Source organism: Mobula birostris, chromosome 1 (assembly GCF_030028105.1).
Source record: "Mobula birostris isolate sMobBir1 chromosome 1, sMobBir1.hap1, whole genome shotgun sequence".
Taxonomy (NCBI): domain Eukaryota; kingdom Metazoa; phylum Chordata; class Chondrichthyes; order Myliobatiformes; family Myliobatidae; genus Mobula; species Mobula birostris.
The window spans coordinates 161,706,013-161,727,800 of record NC_092370.1 but is presented as its reverse complement, the minus strand read 5'-3'; the positions used below and the strand labels follow the sequence as shown (position 1 = coordinate 161,727,800).

At 36.1% G+C, this 21,788-nt stretch overlaps 1 protein-coding gene across 2 annotated transcripts in view; it reads right to left on the bottom strand.

Moving 5' to 3' along the window:
- rpap1 (RNA polymerase II associated protein 1) overlaps positions 1 to 21,788 on the bottom strand; it is a 187,923-nt gene that overhangs the window by 9,755 nt on the left and 156,380 nt on the right. For both annotated transcript variants that reach the window (XM_072265242.1, XM_072265252.1), the window contains one exon: positions 1,914 to 1,970. In XM_072265242.1, coding sequence (XP_072121343.1) covers positions 1,914 to 1,970 — 57 coding nt within the window. The remainder of the gene's footprint in view (positions 1 to 1,913; positions 1,971 to 21,788) is intronic.

The window sequence follows — 21,788 nt, the reverse complement described above, 5'->3', positions numbered from 1 at the left end:
ACCACTGTGCTAGAGGATCGAAAGTTTGAACACACAAATACAAAGGTGTATTTAGTGCATAAACTGGCCCTGAGTTCACTGTTTTCTGGGAAAGGATCATCTACTGGAATCCAATGTCGAATTGTCTTTACACAATTTAAAATGGTAACATCTTGTTCATTCCCAAGCAATTTAATTGGAGCAAGCTGTCTATTCTCTTCAACGCATCATGATCTCAGCAGCTTTAAAGTGTAAAGGTTCTCTGCACCCTATTCAGAATCACAATATTTTGTGAGGGAACCGGAACTGAACAAGGGTTCAGGAGTTATTTGTAAAAAGGAGAAATTTGTACTTATCGAGAGGAAATTCATTCATTCTCCAATATCAGTCATACCAGAGGAGATCAGTATCCTCGTACTTCTTCGCAGTTAGCACTAGTATCACCTCTCCACACCTTGACATCCATTCAACCTGGTCAGCAACAGCAATTCAGCATTTTTGAGTGCTTGGGAGCGTACACTTCTATATGCTGAAGTAGGCAAAGTAAAGTTCAGAACTTCCACACATTAGATTACCATTCCCTGAACAACTGTGCTCCTCTGTTGGACTCCTCAGAAGTCTAGCGGGACAGCAATAACCTCTGCATATTTCCCCTCATACTGGCAGGAAACCTTGACACATGAAGCAGATGTATTCATCTGAATGGGAGGAAATGGACACAAAGGGAAAGACACTGGCAAGGCCATATTCATTTAACACTTTAATTATTTTCCTTTCATCAGGACTTATTAAGGATCTTGGCCCAAAACCTCAAATGTTTATTCTCTTCCATAGATGCTGCCTGACCTCCTGAGTTCCTCCAGTGTGTGTGTTACTCTGGACTTCCAACATCTCCAGAATTTCTTGTGTTAATTAGTTTACAGTGATTTAAATTTTAAGTGTTCGGAGTTACATAGTATTCAGAAGCGTTTTTAAATTTTAAATATTTGTGAATGTCAAAGACATTCAAGACAAGCCTGATTCTTCAATTACAAAAAAAAATCCTGCACTGTATCTCACGGTTCAGATGAAACCTGGTCTCGTATGCTGGCACCCCTCTCCAGTAATCAACAGGTCGTAAATTGGTGAGCTCAGGCAGGTTGGAAGCAAGAAAATTCCAAGTCACACAGCCTTAAAAATAAGTCACACAGAGAAAGCACCTACTAACTAGAACATAAGTGCCATACAGATTATAATAGTATAAAAAAAATACTGTGAAAAGAGTATTTTTGAGTATTGCAAAACATATTTAAATGTTCATTTGGGGTGTGGGTGTCAAAGAACTGTTTCTTGTGGCCCAGCTTCAGATACCCTCATGGTGAGGATGGTGCGTTACCTCCATGCTCTGGTAGAGGGCTGTGTTCTTCCCAGGATCAAAACTGGAAAAGATACACACTGCCTAGTCAGGATGGCTGTTAATTGGAGGTGGGAGCTCCAAGCAACTCTGTTGTAGGAGGTCCAGAAGCTGTTTGAATGAGAGACTGGCAAGGCAGTATAACTGACAGTGACTGCAGGTGACGAGATGAGGAGAAGTTCATTTAGTTCAGTTTTGCCATCATCAATATTTGATTATATAATTCCTCCAACCTAATTTTAGTTTTGGTAAAAGAACCTCAAGCTTAGTCAGGCTTTTTTGATAATTATAGCTTCTCATCCTTGTATTATCCCCAGGAATCTTTTCTACACCTTCCTCAGTGCCTCACCACCCAACCTGGAAGAATGGAGTCAGAATGACACAGTTCCCAAAGTTAGTTAGGGCTCAGTTCCTCCCTAATCCCACCTGCATTTTTTCCTTAACTTCTTAAATGTATTTATACCTTTTAACTCCTTTTATACCTGTTAGTGTACATAATGTTCAAATCATGATTGATATCAATCCTTCGACTGATACCCACCTCATCTGTTAATAGGTATGACTTTCGCAGCATACTCCTTCGGGCAGCATCAAACTCCTGCAAAACAAAACATCATTAAAGGGAAGGTGGGAAATATTATAATACACAATATTTTTGATAGGAAATTAAGCATCGAATTTCCACTCAGAACTGTTTGATACTAACTGTGCCTGAACATTGGAGAGGATGTCAATTGTAATTATTCTGCTAGTTTTACGGCCTCAGTGTGAACTAGCCAAGCAAACCTAACTTAGTATTTCAGTGATTACAGTATAGTCTAGTAGTGTGGACAAGGTCTGTTAATTCAAATAACAAGTTCTAAAATTCACAGCAATTCCAATGCAGAATTCTTGCATTATAAACAGTACACTATTGTTGGAGAAGCTAAACCATATTCTATTACCACCTAGAGTATAAGATCCCAGTGGATCAGTTAAGTCCAATAGAAACAAGCTAATCAAGCTTTTTCCATGGAGTCCAATGCCTAAGATTCAAGTGAATCAAACAAACCTCCTAGTTAATCCCTTATTTCAGATTGTAGTTAAATTGAGTTCTTACGCAGAACACAGCGCAAAAATACATACCTACAAATCTACTTCTTTTTCCATCATGCATTTATAACTTTTCCCTTTAAGAGTCAATGCTACTAACCTTAACCAAGTCTTACAACAGCAGGTTTCATATCTCAATTGTTTTTTTTACACTAATTTCATCCAAATTCCATTTGCGGTTTATCAGAGGTTATTTACAGCTGCAAACTGATCTACCTCTACAACTCTCAATCATCTTGGCTGTGGATATTTTCAATTCTTGGCCTATTTTTGTTATCTCCTCTAACCAGTGAGACTGTACTTCCCTGATTCTGGCAATTTTAAAGACCTCTAGTTATCCTCAATGGCAGTCGTAAACATAAAGCTGAAGTCTTAAAACTCTGGAATTCTTTTCCTAATCCTTGCCATCTCCTTTAAACCACTATTCTAAACCCACCTCTTAGCCTTTCACACTTTACCACATTCTTAATGCGAGGTGTTGTGGTGGTACATCGATCCCATTGATTGCCCTCAATTTTTAAATAACTCAATTAATTATTTCTTATTTATTATATAAATGTATGTTTGTACTTGGGAATAGAAAGTCTTCTGCTTGAGGAGCAGTACTTATTACCAGCTCAGGTACTGAGAAAAACTCAACTATGTCCGAAAATTTATCTCAAACTCAACAAGGGACCTCTGAAGCTCTGCTTATGACAGTTTTCCACATTTCTTCCCTTCAGCCTTTCTGAACAGTGTTGCCATTTGTAAACTCAGCAAGTTAAATTAGCTCCTTGTGGTGCTTGGATGCAATGGTCCTGGGGAGTTCCTGCTCACCAGATTTGGAATATCTAACCATAAAGTGCACTACCAGCTGTACTGCTATGACGGAGCTCTGGCAGTGTCCTCAGATCCTGAGTGGATCAGCTGGCAGGGTATTGCAGACATTTTTAAACCCCTCCTGACTTAACCTGCTTTAAGAAGACCACTATCATCCTGATGCCTCAGAAAAATAAGGTAACATTACTGAACAGCTACTGCCCAGAGGCTGTGAAATCCACAATCCTGAAATGCCTGAGAGGTTGGTCATAGCATACAGTACAGCAGCTCCAGCATCTCAGGCAACCTCAACCCCCTGCAATCCACCTACCAGCAAAACAGGTCAAGGCAGATACCGTTGCCAAGGCCTTACACTCACCTCTGAAGTGCCTGAAGAACAAAGTCAGGCACCTCTTTATTGCATGCAGCTCCGTCTTCAACACCATAATTCAAACTCAGCTCCTAGGTCTAGGACTCAGTACCTCCCTTATCAAATAGAACCCTTACTTCCTGGCCAAAAGTAAGGAAGTACTGGAAGCAATCAGTAAGGTTAGGCAACAACATCTCTGCCATGATTATCCTCAACCCTGATGACCTGCAAAGCTGCGTCCTCAATCCCTACTCTGTTCTCTATACACTCAACTGTATGGCCAGATTCTGCTCCAGCTCCATATAGAAATTCACAGATGACACCACCATAGTCAGCCAGATCTCAAATAACGAAAAGACATAGTACAGGAAGGAGACAGAGAGAGCTTAGTGCCTTGGTGTCAAGACAATGTCCTCCAATGTGAAATAAACTAAACAGCTGGTCATTGACTTAAGGAACCCAGATACAATACATACCATAGTCTGTATCGATGGTGCTGAGGTGGAGATGGTTGGCTGCTTCAAGTTCCTAGTTATAAATATCACATTATAACTTGTCCTAGTCCAACCACATACAAGTTATGACCACACCAGTGCCTCTAATTCCTCAGAAGGCTAAGGAAATTTGGCCTGTCCCCATTGTCCCTCACTAATTTTTATATATGTACCACTGAAAGAATCCTATCCAAGTGCGTCACGGGCTTGGTATGGCAACTGCGCTACTCAAGACAGCAAGAAATTGCTGGAAGTTTTGGGCACATTTCAGTACATCAGGAAAACCAGCCTCTCCTTCACGAATGCTGTCTACACTTCTCCATTGGAAAACAGCTAACATTATCAAAAATTCCCTCCCAACCTGGTCATTCGCTCTTCTCACTTTCATCAGGCACAGATTCAAAAGTTTGAAAACAACCATCACCAGCCTCAAGGACAGCGTCTACCCCACTTCCTCTTGGATAGCAAGAGGAATTTTTCATCTCACTACCTAATCCACTGTGGCCCTTACACCATGTTGTCTACCTGCACTATACTGTTACACTCTATTCTCCATTCATGTTACTGCTTTTTCTTTTGCACTGACTCAGTGTACTTGCGTCTTGAAATGATCTGTGCAGATGGCATGCAAAACAAAAGCCTTTCACTAGTATGTGTTACAATAATAACTAATTATCAACTGGAACTGCACAGACTTTTTCATATTACGTGGCTAAAGCCACTATGAAAGTAAACTTTCAGCTTCCAGTCCCGATCGAGGCAGTAAAGATGAAAAATATTCCAAATTTTTTCTTTACCAAATAGGGTGCTCTGTGAATTTACATTATTTTCATGCACATGTGGTGAGGCAGTGGGCATGAATCAAAGAAGAAAGAACTCCGTTAGCAACAATAATGTGCATTTATATAGCACCTTTTCTAAAGCAGAATGTCCCAATGAACTTCCCAGCCAATGAGATACTTCTGAAGTGTAGCCACTTCTGTTATCTACAGAAATGCAGCAGCTATTTTACACAAAACAAGGTCACACATAAGCAATGAAATAACAGCCAGATAACCTTTTCAAACTTGTGAGTAAAAGGATGAATACTGGCTGAGGGAAGACTGCATTTCTACAACAGGACTGCAGTGTAAAACCTCAACTGAAAATTGTCAATACATTAAAAAAAACACTGCTTCCAGTTCTGCTGCATTATTTGGTCAATTTTCTTGAACCTTGAACTCTCACCTTTCTGATTCGGAGGTGAGGTAGCTAGGAATGAAACGCCACAAAATCAGATTCTTAAGTGGAAGCCCCAGTTCAGCATAAGCACCTACAGTGAGTGACAGGGAGCATTTAAAATCATCTGCTGACCATCAGGGATATCCTAACTCTTCATCAAGAGCATATGTGCTCAGTCAAAAGCATTACTACAATAATTTTATTAAATTATCTTTGGGACTTCTGGTAAGATGACAATAGGTTAGTCGCTTAACACCGTCGCTCCATTCCATTTCTTTCCTTCGCACTTCTTATCTTCCTTTTTCTATTCCGGACTGTTAGTTTTTTCTTGTTTTCTTACCTGCTCATGAATACATCTGTCTCACAATGGCTTACAAGCCCTTTAAAGCTGGGAAAAAAGAAGTCTATGCGACTGCCTCCGGCTCTGCCAACATCCCCGCCATTCTGGACCAGCATCGGCAAGACATTATATCTGAATTCAAGTCTGAACTTAAGGCTTCCTTCACTTCGTTGGAGTCAAAATTAGATCAAATTAATTCCAAAGTGGAGGAACATGCCGCTCGTCTTTCTCATCTTGACTCAGAAACCAGAGATTTAAAAGGTCGGATTCAACAGCTGGAAGCCGTTTGTTCTAATTTGAGCGAGAACAATGCTAAATTATCATCCAAAATAGCTGATCTCTGGGTTTACCGTGGAATTTTATAAGTTTTTTGCACCTTCATTAATCCCTTGGTTCTGTAGGGTTTTGGAGGCTTCATTAAAACTTGGTAAACTTCCCAAATCCTTTTATAGAGCGTCAATCTCTCTAATATTAAAGAAGGATAAAGATCCTACTCAATGTGCATCTTATAGACCAATATCTTTATTAAATGTCGATTCTAAAATTTTCTCTAAATTATTAGCAAACAGATTAGAAAAAGTACTCCCTTTTATTATTTCGGAAGACCAAACGGGTTTTATTAAAGGTCGTTGCTCTTTCTATAACATTCACACACTGTTAAATATTGTTTATACCCCCTCACAAAATGTTCCTGAGTGTGTTATCTCTTTAGATGCTGAAAAAGCTTTTGATGGAGTAGAATGGCCTTACTTACTTGCTTGAAATGTTTAATTTTAGCTCAAAATTTATATCCTGGATTAAACTGTTATATCATTCTCCTATGGCCTCGGTCCGTACTAACTCTTTAAGCTCACCTTTTTTCCCTCTTTTTCGAGGTACTCGACAAGGTTGTCCTCTTAGTCCTTTATTATTTGATATTGCATTAGAACCTCTTGCAATTGCCATTCGAGAATCTCCAAATATTACTGGGGTAACTCGGGGCTTAAAGTCCCATAAAATATCACTCTATGCTGATGACTTACTTTTATATATTTCTAATCCTCAAAAATCTATCCCTGCTGTTTTAGAGTTATTAGCACAATTTAGTCTTTTTTCAGGTTACAAATTAAACCTTAGTAAGAGTGAATTTTTTCCGATTAATAAACAACTTCCCTTGTATCATAACTTTCCGTTTAAATTGATTAATAATTATTTCTCATATCTTGGGATTAAAATTACTTGTAAATACAAAGATTTATTTAAGACTAATTTTTTACCCTTAATTGATCATATTACTCAACTTTCATCTAAATGGTTTCCATTATATTTAACTTTGATTGGTCGTATTAATGCAGTTAAGATGTTTATTCTGCCAAAATTTTTATATATATTTCAGGCATTACCGATTTTTGTTCCAAAATCTTTTTTTGATAAAGTTGACTCTAAAATTTCTTCATTTATTTGGCAAAATAAAAATCCGAGATTGGGTAAAATACATTTACAGAAAGCCAAGAGAGATGGAGGTCTAGCATTACCTAACTTTAGATTCTATTATTGGGCAATTAACATTCGACATATGAAATTTTGGTTACTTGACCAAGATACACTATCCATTCCTAAATGGGTAGTATTGGAATTACAATCTGCTCAGGGCTAGGCACTTGGCTCTATTTTAGGTTCCTCTCTTCCTTTTGATTTGAAATGCCTTAAACTGGTCTCTAACCCATTAGTTAAGTATACCTTGCGTATTTGGTTTCAATTCAGAAAATTTTTTGATCTCAACCAATTTGGGCTAGCGATCCCTATTTTAGGTAACATATTTTTTCCTCCCTCTTTCATGGATCGTGCGTTTCAAATTTGGAAGACTAAGGGTATTTCACGGTTTTTGGATTTATTTTTAGATGGTTCCCTTATGTCTTTTGAACAATTATCTAATAAATATAATTTACCAAGAATACATTTTTTTAGATATCTCCAAGTTAGAAATTTCCTAAGTACTATACTCTCTTCCTTTCCGACGCTACCTCCTACATATATTTTAGATACTATAATTAACCTTAATCCATGTCAGAAAGGTGTAACGGCTATTATTTATAATATTATTATGAAACTTAGGAAAGCTCCATTTGATAAGATTAGGTCAGATTGGGAACAAGAATTGGGTTCTATTATTTCCGTGGATGACTGGGGGCAGATTTTACAATTAGTCAATACTTCCTCTATCTGTGCTAAACATTCCCTAATTCAATTTATAGTTGTTCATAGAGCACATATGTCCAAAGATGAATTAGCTCGTTTCTATTCTCATATTAATCCTTCTTGTGATAAATGTCCGGGGCAGATAGCCTCTTTAACTCATATGTTTTGGTCTTGTCCTACTCTGGAAACTTTTTGGAGAGACATTTTTAATATTACCTCAAAGGTATTGAATATAGATATTTCTCCTCATCCTATTACTGCTATCTTTGGATTACCTAAAATTTCCAGTAATCTTTCCCCTTCAGCCCGTAGAATGATTGCATTTCTTACTTTAATGGCGAAAAGATGTATCTTACAACATTGGAAAGAGCCTAATGCTCCAGCTACCTTTTTTTGGTTTTCTCAGACGATATTATGCTTAAATTTGGAGAAAATTAGAAGTAATCTTTATGATTCCTCACTTAAATTTGAACAGACCTGGAGATCTTTTATTCAATATTTTCATTTAATGTAATTTTTTTTCTCTTTTGTTTCATATTTATATTCCCTTCTTCTCTTTTTTTTAACTGTTTTTAATGGAGGTCGGGTTTGAGGACGTGATTTTAAGTTCTTTAACTCTACCTGTTTCCAAGTTAGCCCACTGCTTTGCTTTGCTTTTAGTTTAGTTGCAGGGTGGGTTTTTTTTGGGTTTTTTTTTCCTTTTCTCTATTGATATATATATATAAAAATCAGTATACTATTATTTTATGTTTAAATTGCACTGTTTGTATCAATTTTTTCTTCTGTATTAATATCTCCTGTAATTTTTAACGGTGTATTAGTGCCTTTATGGTTTACCCTTTGTATACTTATTCAATAAAAAGATTTAAAAAGAAAGAAACAAAATAGCTGATCTCAAAGGTCAGAGCAGAAGGCACAATTTACGTATCCTCAGTCTGCCAGAGGCTATCGAAAGCAGAGTTCCTGTTGATTTCTTTTCTTCTCTACTTTGTGAGGTTTTTGGGAAAGATATTCTTCCGAATTTACCTGAGTTAGACAGAGCTCATTGTATACAGGTATTTCGTTCTAAGCCTGAAGCAGGCTCTCGGCCACACCCAGTTATGCTTTGTTTTCAATGCTATCAGGTGAAAAACCTGTTGATTATGGAAGTATAACACAGGGGAAAATTGGATTATAAGGGACATTCCATTCGTATTGTTGAAGATTATACTTCTCGGGTTATGAGGCTGCGCACCGAATATAAAGGTGTAATGAAAGAGTTTTATAACCGTGGACTCAGGCCTTTGCTACATTATCCCGCCAATCTCCAAATAACTCTTAGTACTAGGGATAGCAAATGGTTCAAATCAGTTACAGAAGTTCAGAAATTCATCGAAAGTCTCCCTGCCGTTACGACTTCTTCAGACTCGATCTATTTAAAATGGCTGATTATTTTTTTTCTCTCTCCTTAGTTTGTTTTGCCTTTTAAATTAAATTTTTAAATCATTGAATATGGTTTATTTCTGGTATAAAAGTTCAGAAGTTTACTGAAAGTTTCTTCGTCATTGTGATTTTTTTAGACTCGATTTGATTATTTAAAATGGCCGATTCCTTCTGTTTCTCTCTCTCTCTCTTTTATACTTTCTTGCTTTCCTTTTAAATTCAATTCTTAAATTACTGAAGATGGTTTAACTCTGTTATAAGTAATTCAAAAATTTACTTAAACTCTTTGCTATGGTGATTCTTTTCAAATTATTTTTAAATTACTGAAAATGGTTTAACTCTGCTATAAGTTCAGAATTTTACTGGGAGTCTCCTTGTCTAGGTTTCTCCTACAGACTCAATTTGATTATTTAAAATGGCCAATTGCTTTTTTCTCTCTCTCTGTTTTTTCTTATCTTATGTTGTTTTCCCTTTAAATTTAATTTTTGTATTACTGAAAATGATTTAACTCTGCTATAAGAAGTTTAGAAATTCACTGAAATTTCATATTACTTAAAATGGTTTTACTTTGTTATAAGAAGTTCAGAAATTTATCAAAAGTTTCTTTGATATGGAGTCCCCTTCAGACTCAATTTGATTATTTATAATGGTCTATCGGTATCTTTTTTCTTTCTTTGTTTTTTTCCCTGCTCTTTCTTTTTTCATTTTTTTAAATTACTGTATTTTTTATCTCTTCGTGGGTTTGCTAATCTGGATTATTATTTCAATGCTAAACCTAATACTTTTTGATAGTTCCAAGTGCATAAGCCATCTGTTTTTTTTAATTGTTAATTAAACGGAGCTTATGAAGTTATACCGAAACTGGAAGTCGGGTTTAGAGGTAGTTTCTTTCTGAAGAGCTTGCTGCTGTTCTTTGATAGCTTTCTTGCTTTGGGTTCCGGGGGGGCGGTTCCCAGTGCTAACACTATTTAAAAAACTTTAGTTATTCTCTGTTACTCAGGACTTCTTTTTGTCCTGATTTTCTTGTTTTTTATTTCTGCCCCAGCGCTGTTATTAGAATGTCTGTCCATATTTATGCCTACTACCTTGTATATTTTTTCTATATGATAGTGGTTAACCCATTGAATTTTATAAGCTGGAATGTTAAGGGATTGAATCATCCTGTTAAAAGAAGGAAGGTGTTTTCACATCTCAAGCAGCTTAAAGCTGACATTGCTTTTTTGGAAGAAACACATATTCATAGTTTTGATAATTCTCGCCTAATGTCTAGGTGGGTGAGACAGCACTTCCATTCTGCTTTTCTGGCTAAAGCCGGGGGGGGGGGGGGGGTTCAATTCTCATTAACCAGAATGTTCCCTTTCAGCTTCATAACAAAATTTTGGATACAAGTGGTCATTTTATTATTGTCTCTGGGAAATTGTATAATAACAGGGTAGTCTTGGCTACCTCTATGCTCCCAACTCAGATGATGTGGACTTTTTTGACTTTTTTTTCCTTACTGCCTGACTTGAGTTTATATTCCCTCATATTGGGTGGTGATTTTAATTGTTGGTTAGATCCAGTATTGGATGGATCTTCTTCTGTTCTTAGACTCCCTAGTAAATCTGCTTTATCTATCCTCTCTTTCCTTTCTAATTATGGTATTTCTGATGTGTGGCATTTTTTCCATCCTACTGAGAGAGATTATTCTTTCTTTTCACATGTCCATCATACCTCTACTAGAATCAATTATTTCTTAATGGATAATCAGTTGATTCCATTGGTTCGCTATTGCAATTATCAGAGTATAGTGATTTCAGATCATGCTCCAGTCACCCTGTCCATAAATTTTTCTGGTTCTCCTCAAATGAATAAACATTGGCGTTTTAATCCGACCCTGTTGTCGGATAATGATTGTGTAAAATTTATGAAGGACCAAATAACCTTTTTTCTAAGTACTAACATGTCATCTGAAATCTCATCCCAGGTTGTCTGGGATGCCATGAAAGCATATTTGAGGGGTCAAATAATTTCATACACTGTGAATTTGAAAAGAAAGACCCGTTTAGAGCGTTCAGATTTGATTGCAAATTAAAGCAATAGACCAATTATATGCCCAGACTAAAGATCCTGAATTGTAGAAGAAGAGAGTAGAACTTCAAACCAAGTTTGACCTTATCTCCACTCGGCCGGTTGAAAGAAAGAGCCGATTTTATATTCATGGGGATATGTCTGGTAAATTTTTGGTTAATCAATTAAGGCGCTCTAAAGCTAAACAACAAATCACAAAAATTCGAATGGGAAATGGGAACATTACTTTGAATCATTCTGATTTCAATGTCACATTCAAGAACTATTATTCTCAACTTTATACTTCTGAATCTTTAAATGAGAATATCTCGGTTGAACATTTTTTAAAATAGTTTAAACATTCCTCCGCTCTCCTCTGACTTTAAAGCTAAACTTAACGAACCATTATCATTAGAGGAAATATCATCTGCCATCTCTGCATTACACTTGGGTAAATCTCCCGGACCTGAGAGCTTTTCAGCAGAATTCTATAAATCATTTTCTTCACTGCTTTCGTCTCAATTATTTTTAGTTTTATCCGATTCGTTCAAGCATGGTAAATTGCCTGCATCATTCAACGAAACGTATCATTCTTTTAGCCAAAAAAAGTTAAGATCCAACAGAGTGTTCTTCATATAAGCCAATTCGTATAGGTGGGAGGAGAAGCTGGCAGCACAACGCAGTGCACATAGCCTCTTCAGTGAAATTATATCGTATTGTTAAATAGGGGCTGTGCACAATTCTGATTTGATGGAGACAGCCGTGAGAGCACCAAGGAACATCTGGAATAACTTCTGAAATGCCCGGTTCGCTGCCGCTCTACTGTGCAATCGAGAATCTCCGGAGGGAAGGCCCCAAAATCCTCGGCTTTGCCTGCTGCTGGCAGCCGGGGTTGGGGTCGAAGCGTTCGGCAGAGATGGTGCTCGGTGTCAGAGGGCTGGTCGGAGCTTGAAGTTTTCGGACGACTCTGAGTCGGACTGTAGTCCGGTATGGCAGGGAGAGTTTTCTTCCTTTTCCCGTCTGTGTGAGATGTGGGACTTTTGAGAGACTTTGAACTTTTTACTGTGTTAATGGCCTGTTCTTCATCAAGTTACGGTATTGCTTGCACTGTTGTAACTATATGTTATAATTATGTGGGTTTTGTCAGTTTTTCAGTCTTGGTCTGTCCTGTGTATCTGTGATATCACACCGGAGGAATAGTGTATCATTTCTTAATGCATGCATTACTAAATGACAATAAAAGAGGACTGCGTGTCCTCATAATCTAATCTAAATCTAAAATGATGATGTTAAAATCTTGGCTAAAGTTTTGGCTAGTAGATTAGAAAACATTATACCCTCTGTTATTTCCGAAGACCAAACTGGTTTTATCAAAAATCGTCTTCCCCATTTTAATATACGGCACTTATTTAATATCTTATATTCACCCTCAGCTGGGATTCCTGAATGTGTTATTTCTCTCGATGCGGAGAAAGCGTTCGATCGTGTCGAATGGAATTACCTTTTTGTAGTTTTAGAAAAATTTGATTTTGGACAAAGTTTTATTACATGGATTAAATTGCTATATTCATGTCCCACCACTTCTGTTTTGACCAACTCTCAGCTATCCCAGTCTTTCAGTCTTAAACGCAGCACTTGTCAAGGTTGCCCTCTAAGTCCCTTACTCTTCGATTTGGCTATACAGCCACTTGCCATTGCGTTTCGTAGCTGCGCTGAAGTGATGGGGATTTGAAGGGGAGGTGTTGAGCATAAAGTTTCCCTTTATGCTGATGATCTTTTACTTTTTACATCAAACCTAACTACCTCCTTACCCTCAATGTTTTCACTTCTTAATAAATTTAGTCAACTCTCTGGTTATAAACTTAATTTACGTAAGAGTGAACTCTTTCCAATCAAAGAGAAGCACAAACTTTAGGACCTCCCTTTTAAAGTAGTTAATAAGCAATTCATTTATACTGGCATTACAATAACAAGGAACTTTAAGAATCTTTTTCGTGAAAATTCTACCAATCTCCTAAACTCTACAAAACAGAGTTTGACACAGTGGTCACCCTTGTCTACGTCTCTTGTAGGTCATATTAATGTTATTAAGATGTATATCCTTCCTAATGTTTTGTAATTATTTCAGTCTCTACCAATTTTTATTTCTAAAGCTTTTCTCAATGGGTTAGATTCCATTATTTTGTCTTATCTACGGCAGGGAAAACACCCTAGACTTAACAAAGCTCATCTTCAAAAATCTAAAAAAGAAGGTGGTATGGCCTTGTCTAATTTTCATTTATATTACTGGGCAGCCAATATTCGTTGTCTTATTTTTTGGTCTTTCTTTCATAATAAGTCTGACTGCCCAAAATGAGTGGCAATGGAGTTGAATTCTACTAAGGATCTTTCAATTCCTGCATTTCTCGGTTCCGCACTTCCTTGCATTTACCTAGACTTATTGCTAATCCTCTTATTAGACTAAGAATATGGGCTCAGTTCAGAAAATTTAATGGTCTTCATGGTTTTTCTCTTTCTAGCCCTATTTTGCACAATCATCTTTTCCTACCTTCTATGCAGGATTCAACATTTCACGACTGGCATAGAAAGGGTATTAGGCGCTTCGAAGGTCTTTTCATAGATAATCGTTTTGCAACTTTTCAACAACTGTCTGTAAAGTTTAATTTACTTAATACTCATGTCTTTAGATATCTTCAAATTCGACATCTTATTAACCCTCTGATATCAAACTTTGCTGACATGCCTGAGAGAAATGTTTTGGATTTGTTTTTATGTACCAGCCCACTGGGTAAAGGTTTAATATCGGCCATTCGGGATAAGTTCGTGATTTTGAGGTGTGGTCCTTTCGACAAAATTAGAACTGCCTGGGAACAAGATCTAAATATCTCTTTATCCGATGCAGTTTGGATTTAATTCTTAAGTCAGTTAACTCAATCTCTCTATGTGCTCGTCATTGCCTTTTGCAGTTTAAGGTTGTACAAAGAGCTCATATATCTAAAACTAAATTATCACGGTTTTATCCTGACATTAGTCCTGTTTGTGATAAGTGTAAAGGGGCTGAAGCTTCCCTTATTCATATGTATTGGACTTGTCCTAGTCTTGAGGAATTCTGGAGAGAAGTTTTTTTAACCCTATCTCATATTCTTAACTGTCATTTAGAACCTAACCCTCTGGTTGCTCTTTTTGGCACCTTGGGTGAAGTAGATGTGCACGTGAGTATGGCTAAATGCCGAACATTATCTTTTGCCTCTCTTTTGGCTAGACAGTTAGTTTATCTTAGGTGGAAAGATGCTGCCCCACCCACTCATGCTCAATGGCTTAATGATATTATGGCCTGTTTAGACCTCAAAAAGATTAATTATTCACTTCTTAACTTGGACATAAAGTTTCATAAAGTGTGGGGACCTTTCCTTGAATATTTTCACAGCGCTTCTTTAGGGTAAGTTTATCCTTTTTTTAAGCATGCTAAGGGGGGGCGTCACGTGATGACGTGGGATTGAGACGTGTAAATCCAGCTCTCCTGCAACAAATCAGTAAAGTACCGTTTAAACAAAACAAAGTTAGTAAATATTTTCTGAAAACTATTTATAAACTTTGTAAGACTACTTTACGATATGCCTCCTAAGCCGCAACAAAAGAAGCCTGCTGTTGCGAAGCAGCCGCGAGACGGGAAGAAAAAAGGGCCTACTGCAACGATGGAGCCTCGGACTCAGGTTGGGTCTCCTTCGGTAGAACAGGGAGCAATGGCTGTGGTAACGGCTTCTTTGAAGAAGACACCGGAAATGCGCATGCGCAAAGAAGAGCGCATGCGCAAATCGACACAACGCAAATTACAAGAACCGACAGCCACTGCAATTGAAAATGACTCAGAGTCAGAATTGGATTCTGCAGAGAACACAGATGAAGAAGAGGAGGAAGAATTGGAAGCGATTGGAAGTAAAGGAGATGATAGAGACATGAGAGAGGCTATATTGCAATTAACGGCTGAATTAAGAAAAGTAAGAGAAGAGCTTAGAGAGACGAAGATGTGCTATGATAAAGTTATGGCAAGACAGGACAAAATGGATAAGAAGCTTTAGAAGATGGAAAGAGAAATGGGGCTTATGAATGATAGAGTGGAAAAAACAGAAAATGATCTGCTTGTCTGGAATTCGGAAAGAAACCGACTCTTGGAGAAAGTGGACATGTTGGAAAATTTTAGTAGATGTAATAATATTAAAATTGTTGGTCTTAAAGAAGGTACGGAGGGAGATAAACCAAAAGAATTTTTTCAAAGATGGATCCCGGATGTTTTGCAAGTGGAAGAGGAGGTTCGACCAATTGAAATTGAGCGGGCACATAGAGCTTTAAGACCAAAACCAAAAGATGAGCAATATCCACGATCGATTTTAATGAAATTCTTAAGATTTCAAGACAAGGAAAGGATTCTACAGGCAGCTGCTCAAGCTGCCAAAGGTAGAAAAGGGCATTGATAATTAAAGGGAACAAAGTTTTTTTCTACCCTGATATAAGTTACGAACTTTTGAAGAGAAGGAAGAAATTTAATCCAGTGGAAAAAACCCTATGGGATCATGGTTATCAATTTACACTGCGTTATCCTGCAACCTTGAAGATTTTTTTGCCTGGTGGAGAAAAAAGATTTTTTGATGACTACCAGAAAGCAGAGCAGTTTGTGCGAGACTCTCTGAATATTCACCAGATACAAGAACAAATCCAGGGGAGCGAGATAGATTGAAGATGAAGATTGGGTTAAAGAATGGACTTGTTGGATTTTTGAAGTTGGATGAATGTATAAATATATTATTAATTATACGAGGGGGGTAAGAAAGGTTAAAACTGGAGGAATATTAGTTGGGAATAGTAATACTAATTTTGTCTATATATATATATATATATATATATAATGTTTTTTTGTTGCGGGGGAGCTGGAAGAAGCACTGATCGATTGCTAAGCTAGTCATGTGTGCAAGCGTGGCTTTTGCCACGACCCGTAAAATGGAGGGGGGTAGTGTTGTGTATCCTTTCATTCACAACATTAGTGGGGGGGTATTTTGTTTTTTCTTTTTTTGTATTTTTTCTATCTTCTTCTTTCTTTCTGCCTGGAAGGTTGGGAGGGAGACACATAGCAACATGGTGAAGTTTAAAGAGATTCCCCAAGGAACTATGAAAGTTGAGAAGATAAATAATGTTTTAGATTGGAGTAACTTTGTTAAGAATAATGACTAATTTATTGAATTTTTTGAGTTTTAATGTTAACGGGCTTAATGGACCAGTGAAAAGAAAAAGAATCTTAACACATATTAAACAAATGAAGATAGATTTAGCTTTTTTACAGGAAACGCACCTAACGGAAACAGAACATCAGAAACTAAAGAGAGATTGGGTGGGTAGTGTTGTTGCAGCTTCATTTAATTCAAAAGCGAGGGGAGTAGCAATTTTGATCAATAAAATGTTACCAATTAGAATACAAAATGTAATAACTGATTCTGCGGGGAGATATGTGATTATACATTGTCAACTTTTTTCTGAACTATGGACTTTTATGAATATTTATGCACCAAACAAAAATGATGCAAAATTCATACAAGAAGCTTTTCTGAATTTGGCGGATGTGCATGAAAAAATATTAATTGGAGGAGACTTTAATTTTTGCTTAGACCCAGTCTTAGATAGATCAACCAAGGCTGTTATAAAATCGAAGGTAGTAAATTTAACTTTATCATTGATGAAGGATTTAAATCTGATTGATTTATGGAGAAGAATCAATCCTAAAGAAAGAGACTATTCGTTCTACTCCCATAGACATAAAACTTTCTCAAGGATAGATTTATTTCTATTATCAATGCATATTCAACACAGAGTGAAAAATATGGAATATAAAGCAAGAATATTATCAGATCATTCCCCTTTATTAATGACAATAATAATGGCTGATAAGGAAGAAGTGGCTTATAGATGGAGATTTAATTCAACATTATTAAAACGTCAAGATTTTTGTGATTTTATGAAAAAGCAGATGCAATTTTTTTTGGATACAAATTTTCATTCAGTGGATGATAAATTTATATTATGGGATGCGATGAAAGCATATCTTAGGGGCCAGATAATAAGTTATACGTCTAAAATTAAGAAAGAATATATGGCAGAACTAGATCAATTGGAAAAAGAGATTACAAAAATAGAAAAAGAATCTCAAAGATATATGTCAGAAGAAAAACGAAAACAACTTGTCAATAAGAAGTTACAATATAATACGCTTCAGACATATAGAATGGAAAAAGCAATTATAAGAACTAAACAAAGGTATTATGAGTTAGGTGAGAGAGCACATAAAATTCTTGCCTGGCAGTTGAAAACAGAACAAGCTTCCAAAACAATAAATGCAATTAGAACAAGGGCAAATAAAATATCTTATAAACCTCTTGAAATAAATGAAACCTTTAAAAATTTCTATTCTGAATTATATCAATCAGAATCCCAAAATGATGTTAATGAGATAGAAAGGTTTTTATCACAAGTTTCTCTTCCAAAATTGAATTTGGAAGAACAGAAGGGATTAGATATGCCTTTTACATTAAAAGAAGTTGAAGAAGCTTTAGGATCACTCCAAAGTAATAAATCTCCAGGAGAAGATGGTTTTCCACCTGAATTTTATAAAAAATTTAAAGATTTATTATTTCCTCTTTTCATGGAACTAATACGTCAAGCAGAAAAAATACATAAACTTCCAGAATCTTTTTCAACAGCGATAGTAATAGTATTGCCAAAAAAAGAGAGATCCTATGAAACCAGCATCATACAGGCCTATTTCTTTATTGAATACGGATTATAAAATAATAGCAAAAATTTTATCGAATAGATTATCTAAATATTTACCAAAATTAATACATATGGATCAAACAGGATTTATTAAAAATAGACAATTGACAGATAATGTAACCCGGCTACTCAGTATAATTCATTTGGCACAAAAAAGGGACGAGAAGAGTATAGTAGTAGCTTTGGATGCAGAAAAAGCATTTGATAGATTAGAATGGGATTTTTTATTTAAAGTACTAGAAAAATATGGGTTAGGAACATCTTTTATAAATTGGATTAAAACTTTAAATTCTAACCCTAAAGCTAAAGTAGTGACAAACTCTCAAATTTCAACACCATTCCAGTTAAAAAGGTCAACTAGACAAGGTTGTCCACTATCACCTGCTTTATTTGTATTGGCGATAGAGCCATTAGCAGAGCTAACTAGAATTGATCCAGATATTATGGATTTTAGAGTTAATCAGGAGGAATATAAAATTAATCTTTTTGCCGATGATGTTTTGATCTATTTAACAAACCCACAACACTCGTTACATAAATTATCTTCTAGATTGGATGAATATGGGAAGGTATCAAGTTACAAAATAAATTGGGATAAAAGTGAAATTTTACCTCTTACTAAAGGAGACTATAGTCAATGTCGATTAGTAACCCAATTTAGATGGCCGGTAAATGGTATAAAGTATTTAGGTATAAGACTTGATAATGATGTAAAGAATTTATATAAATTTAATTATTTACCACTATTGAAAAAAATTCAAGAAGATCTTGACAAATGGATGATATTACCAATAACATTAGCAGGTAGAGTCAATGTTGTAAAAATGAATATATTTCCTAGATTACAGTATTTGTTTCAAACATTACCAATACAATTGCCACAGAAATTTTTTCAAGAGTTAAATAAATGTGTGAGAAAATTTCTTTGGAAAGGTAAAATGTCAAGAATTTCATTGGAAAAATTGACATGTAAATTTGGGTTAGGAGGATTACAACTTCCAAACTTTAAAAACTATTATAAAGCAAATCAACTTAGATTTATTGCATCTTTCTTCGATGATCGAAAACCAGCATGGATTAAAATAGAACTAGACAAGATAGGAGAAAATAGACCTGAAGATTTTATATATAAATGGGAATCTAAATCGATACGGGAAGAGAAAGAATCTCCTATATTAACACATTTGATTGATCTATGGAATAAGATAAATGTTGATAATGAAACACAGAAATCTCTATTAGCAAGGAGACCTTTGTTCCAAAACAGACTTATTCCTTTTACAATGGACAATCAACTTTTATATAATTGGTACCAAAAGGGGATTAAATTTATAGGAGATTGTTTTGAACAAGGTATATTGATGTCATTTGAACAATTAAAGGATAAATATAAAATATCTAATAATACTTTCTTTTGTTACTTTCAATTAAGGGCTTACTTAAAAGGTAAGCTGGGTCAAACAATGTTTTTGCCAAAACCTAATGAAATTGAAATTTTAATTCAAAAAGGGAAAATTAAAAAATTTATTTCTTGTATGTATAATTTGATTCAAGAACAGACAATTAAACAAGGAACCCATAAGTCAAAGCAAAAATGGGAAACAGATCTGAATATTAATATTGATGAAACAAATTGGTCAAGACTTTGTCTTGACAGTATGACAAATACAATAAATGTTCGACTTAGATTAGTACAATATAATTTTTTACACCAATTATATATTACACCGCAAAAAATAAATAGATTAAATTCAAATCTATCTCATAAATGTTTTCGGTGTAATCAAGAAATTGGTACTTTTTTACATTCTACTTGGTCTTATTTTAAAATTCAACCCTTTTGGATAAATTTAAGAATCTTATTGGAACAAATTACTGGAACTCAACTTCCACATAACCCTGTATTATTTTTATTAGGTGATATTGAAGAAATAAAACCGAAACTTAAATTGAATAAATATCAGAAAGAATTTATAAAAATTGCATTGGCAGTAGCTAAGAAGACTATAGCACTTACTTGGAAATCTGATTCGTATTTAAGTATGGATCGTTGGAATAATGAAATGGCTAGTTCTATTCCACTTGAAAAAATTACTTATAATTTAAGAGATAAATATGTAACATTTTTGAATATTTGGCGCCCTTATTTACAAAAGATAGGATGGTATATTTAAGTGCTCCGATAAAGACTTTGGTCACTTGGGGAAAGTAACGAATAATTATACCAAATTTATTTTGAATCCCATGGAGCATGTGGAAACCTTCCAATAACCAGGCGGTTCTTTTCTTTTTTTTTCTCTTTCTTTCTTTTTAGGTAGGACTATATATGGGGGGGGGGAGGGTTAAGGGGAGGGGAGAGGGTAGATTCTATTTTTTCATGTATTCTTTTTGAAAATTCAATAAAAATTATATTACAAAAAAAAAGCATGCTACAATCCCTTACTTTCAGCTTTTTTTTTCTTGAAAGTTATACAGCTTTTTTGTTATGAATTATACTATACTTTTGGTAGTCAGCATTATGTTATTTTTTGATATATATTTACAGTTCTCTGGGGTTGAATGTTCTGATTGATTTTTTTTAATATATGTAAAGTGGTTGGCCTGGGTTTTTCTTTTTTTTCAGTGGGAGGTTGGGGGGATATTAATTTTACATAATTCTCTTTAGGGTGCTTTTTTTTTTCTTACTGCTATGAACTATATAGTCCTTCCAGGTGAGGCAACACTTCATTTGTGAGTCTGTTGGGGTCATCTATTGCATCCAGTGCTCCCGGTGCGGCCTCCCCTACATCGGTGAAACCCGACACAGATTGGGGGACCGCTTCATCGAGCACCTCCACTCCGTTCGCCACAACAGACAGGATCTCCCAGTAGCCACCCACGTCAACTCTGCTTCCCATTCCCATTCAGATATGTCCATACATGGCCTCCTCTACTGCTATGATGAGGCTAAACTCAGGTTGGAGGAGCAACACCTCATATACCATCTAGGTAGTCTCCAGCCCCCTGGTATGAACACAGAATTCTCCAACTTCTGGTAATTCCCTCCCCCTCTCTTCCGCTATCCCTATTTCACTCTGCCCCCTCCCCCAGCTGCCTATCACCTCCCTCATGGTTCTGCATCCTTCTACTACCCATTGTGTTTTCCCCTATTCCTTCTTCACCTTTCCTGCCTATCACCTCCCTGCTTTCCATCCCCCACCCCTTTATCTTTCCCCTTACTGGTTTTTCACCTGGAACCTACCAGCCTTCTCCTTCCCACCCTCCCCCCACCTTCTTTATAGGGCCTCTGCCCCTTCCCTCTACGTCCTGACGAAGGGTTCCGGCCTGAAACGTCAACTCATCGTTTCCACGGATGCTGCCCGACCTGCAGAGTTCCTCCACCCTGTTGTGAGTATTGGATTTGTTTGTTTTGCACTGTATAAATTTCCATTTTGTTGCTGGGTTCTTTGTAGTTTCATTGTAGAAATGCATAAAAAAATTAATTTAAAAAAAATTATCTTTAATGTGAGAATCACAGGAAAAGAGCCAGGCCTCATGTTCCAGAACATAAAGTTCAAAATGAACAGGAACTAATGCAAAACCAATTGGGTGGCTGTAGTTAGGCAAATACCAATATTTTGGTCTTTAAAACTG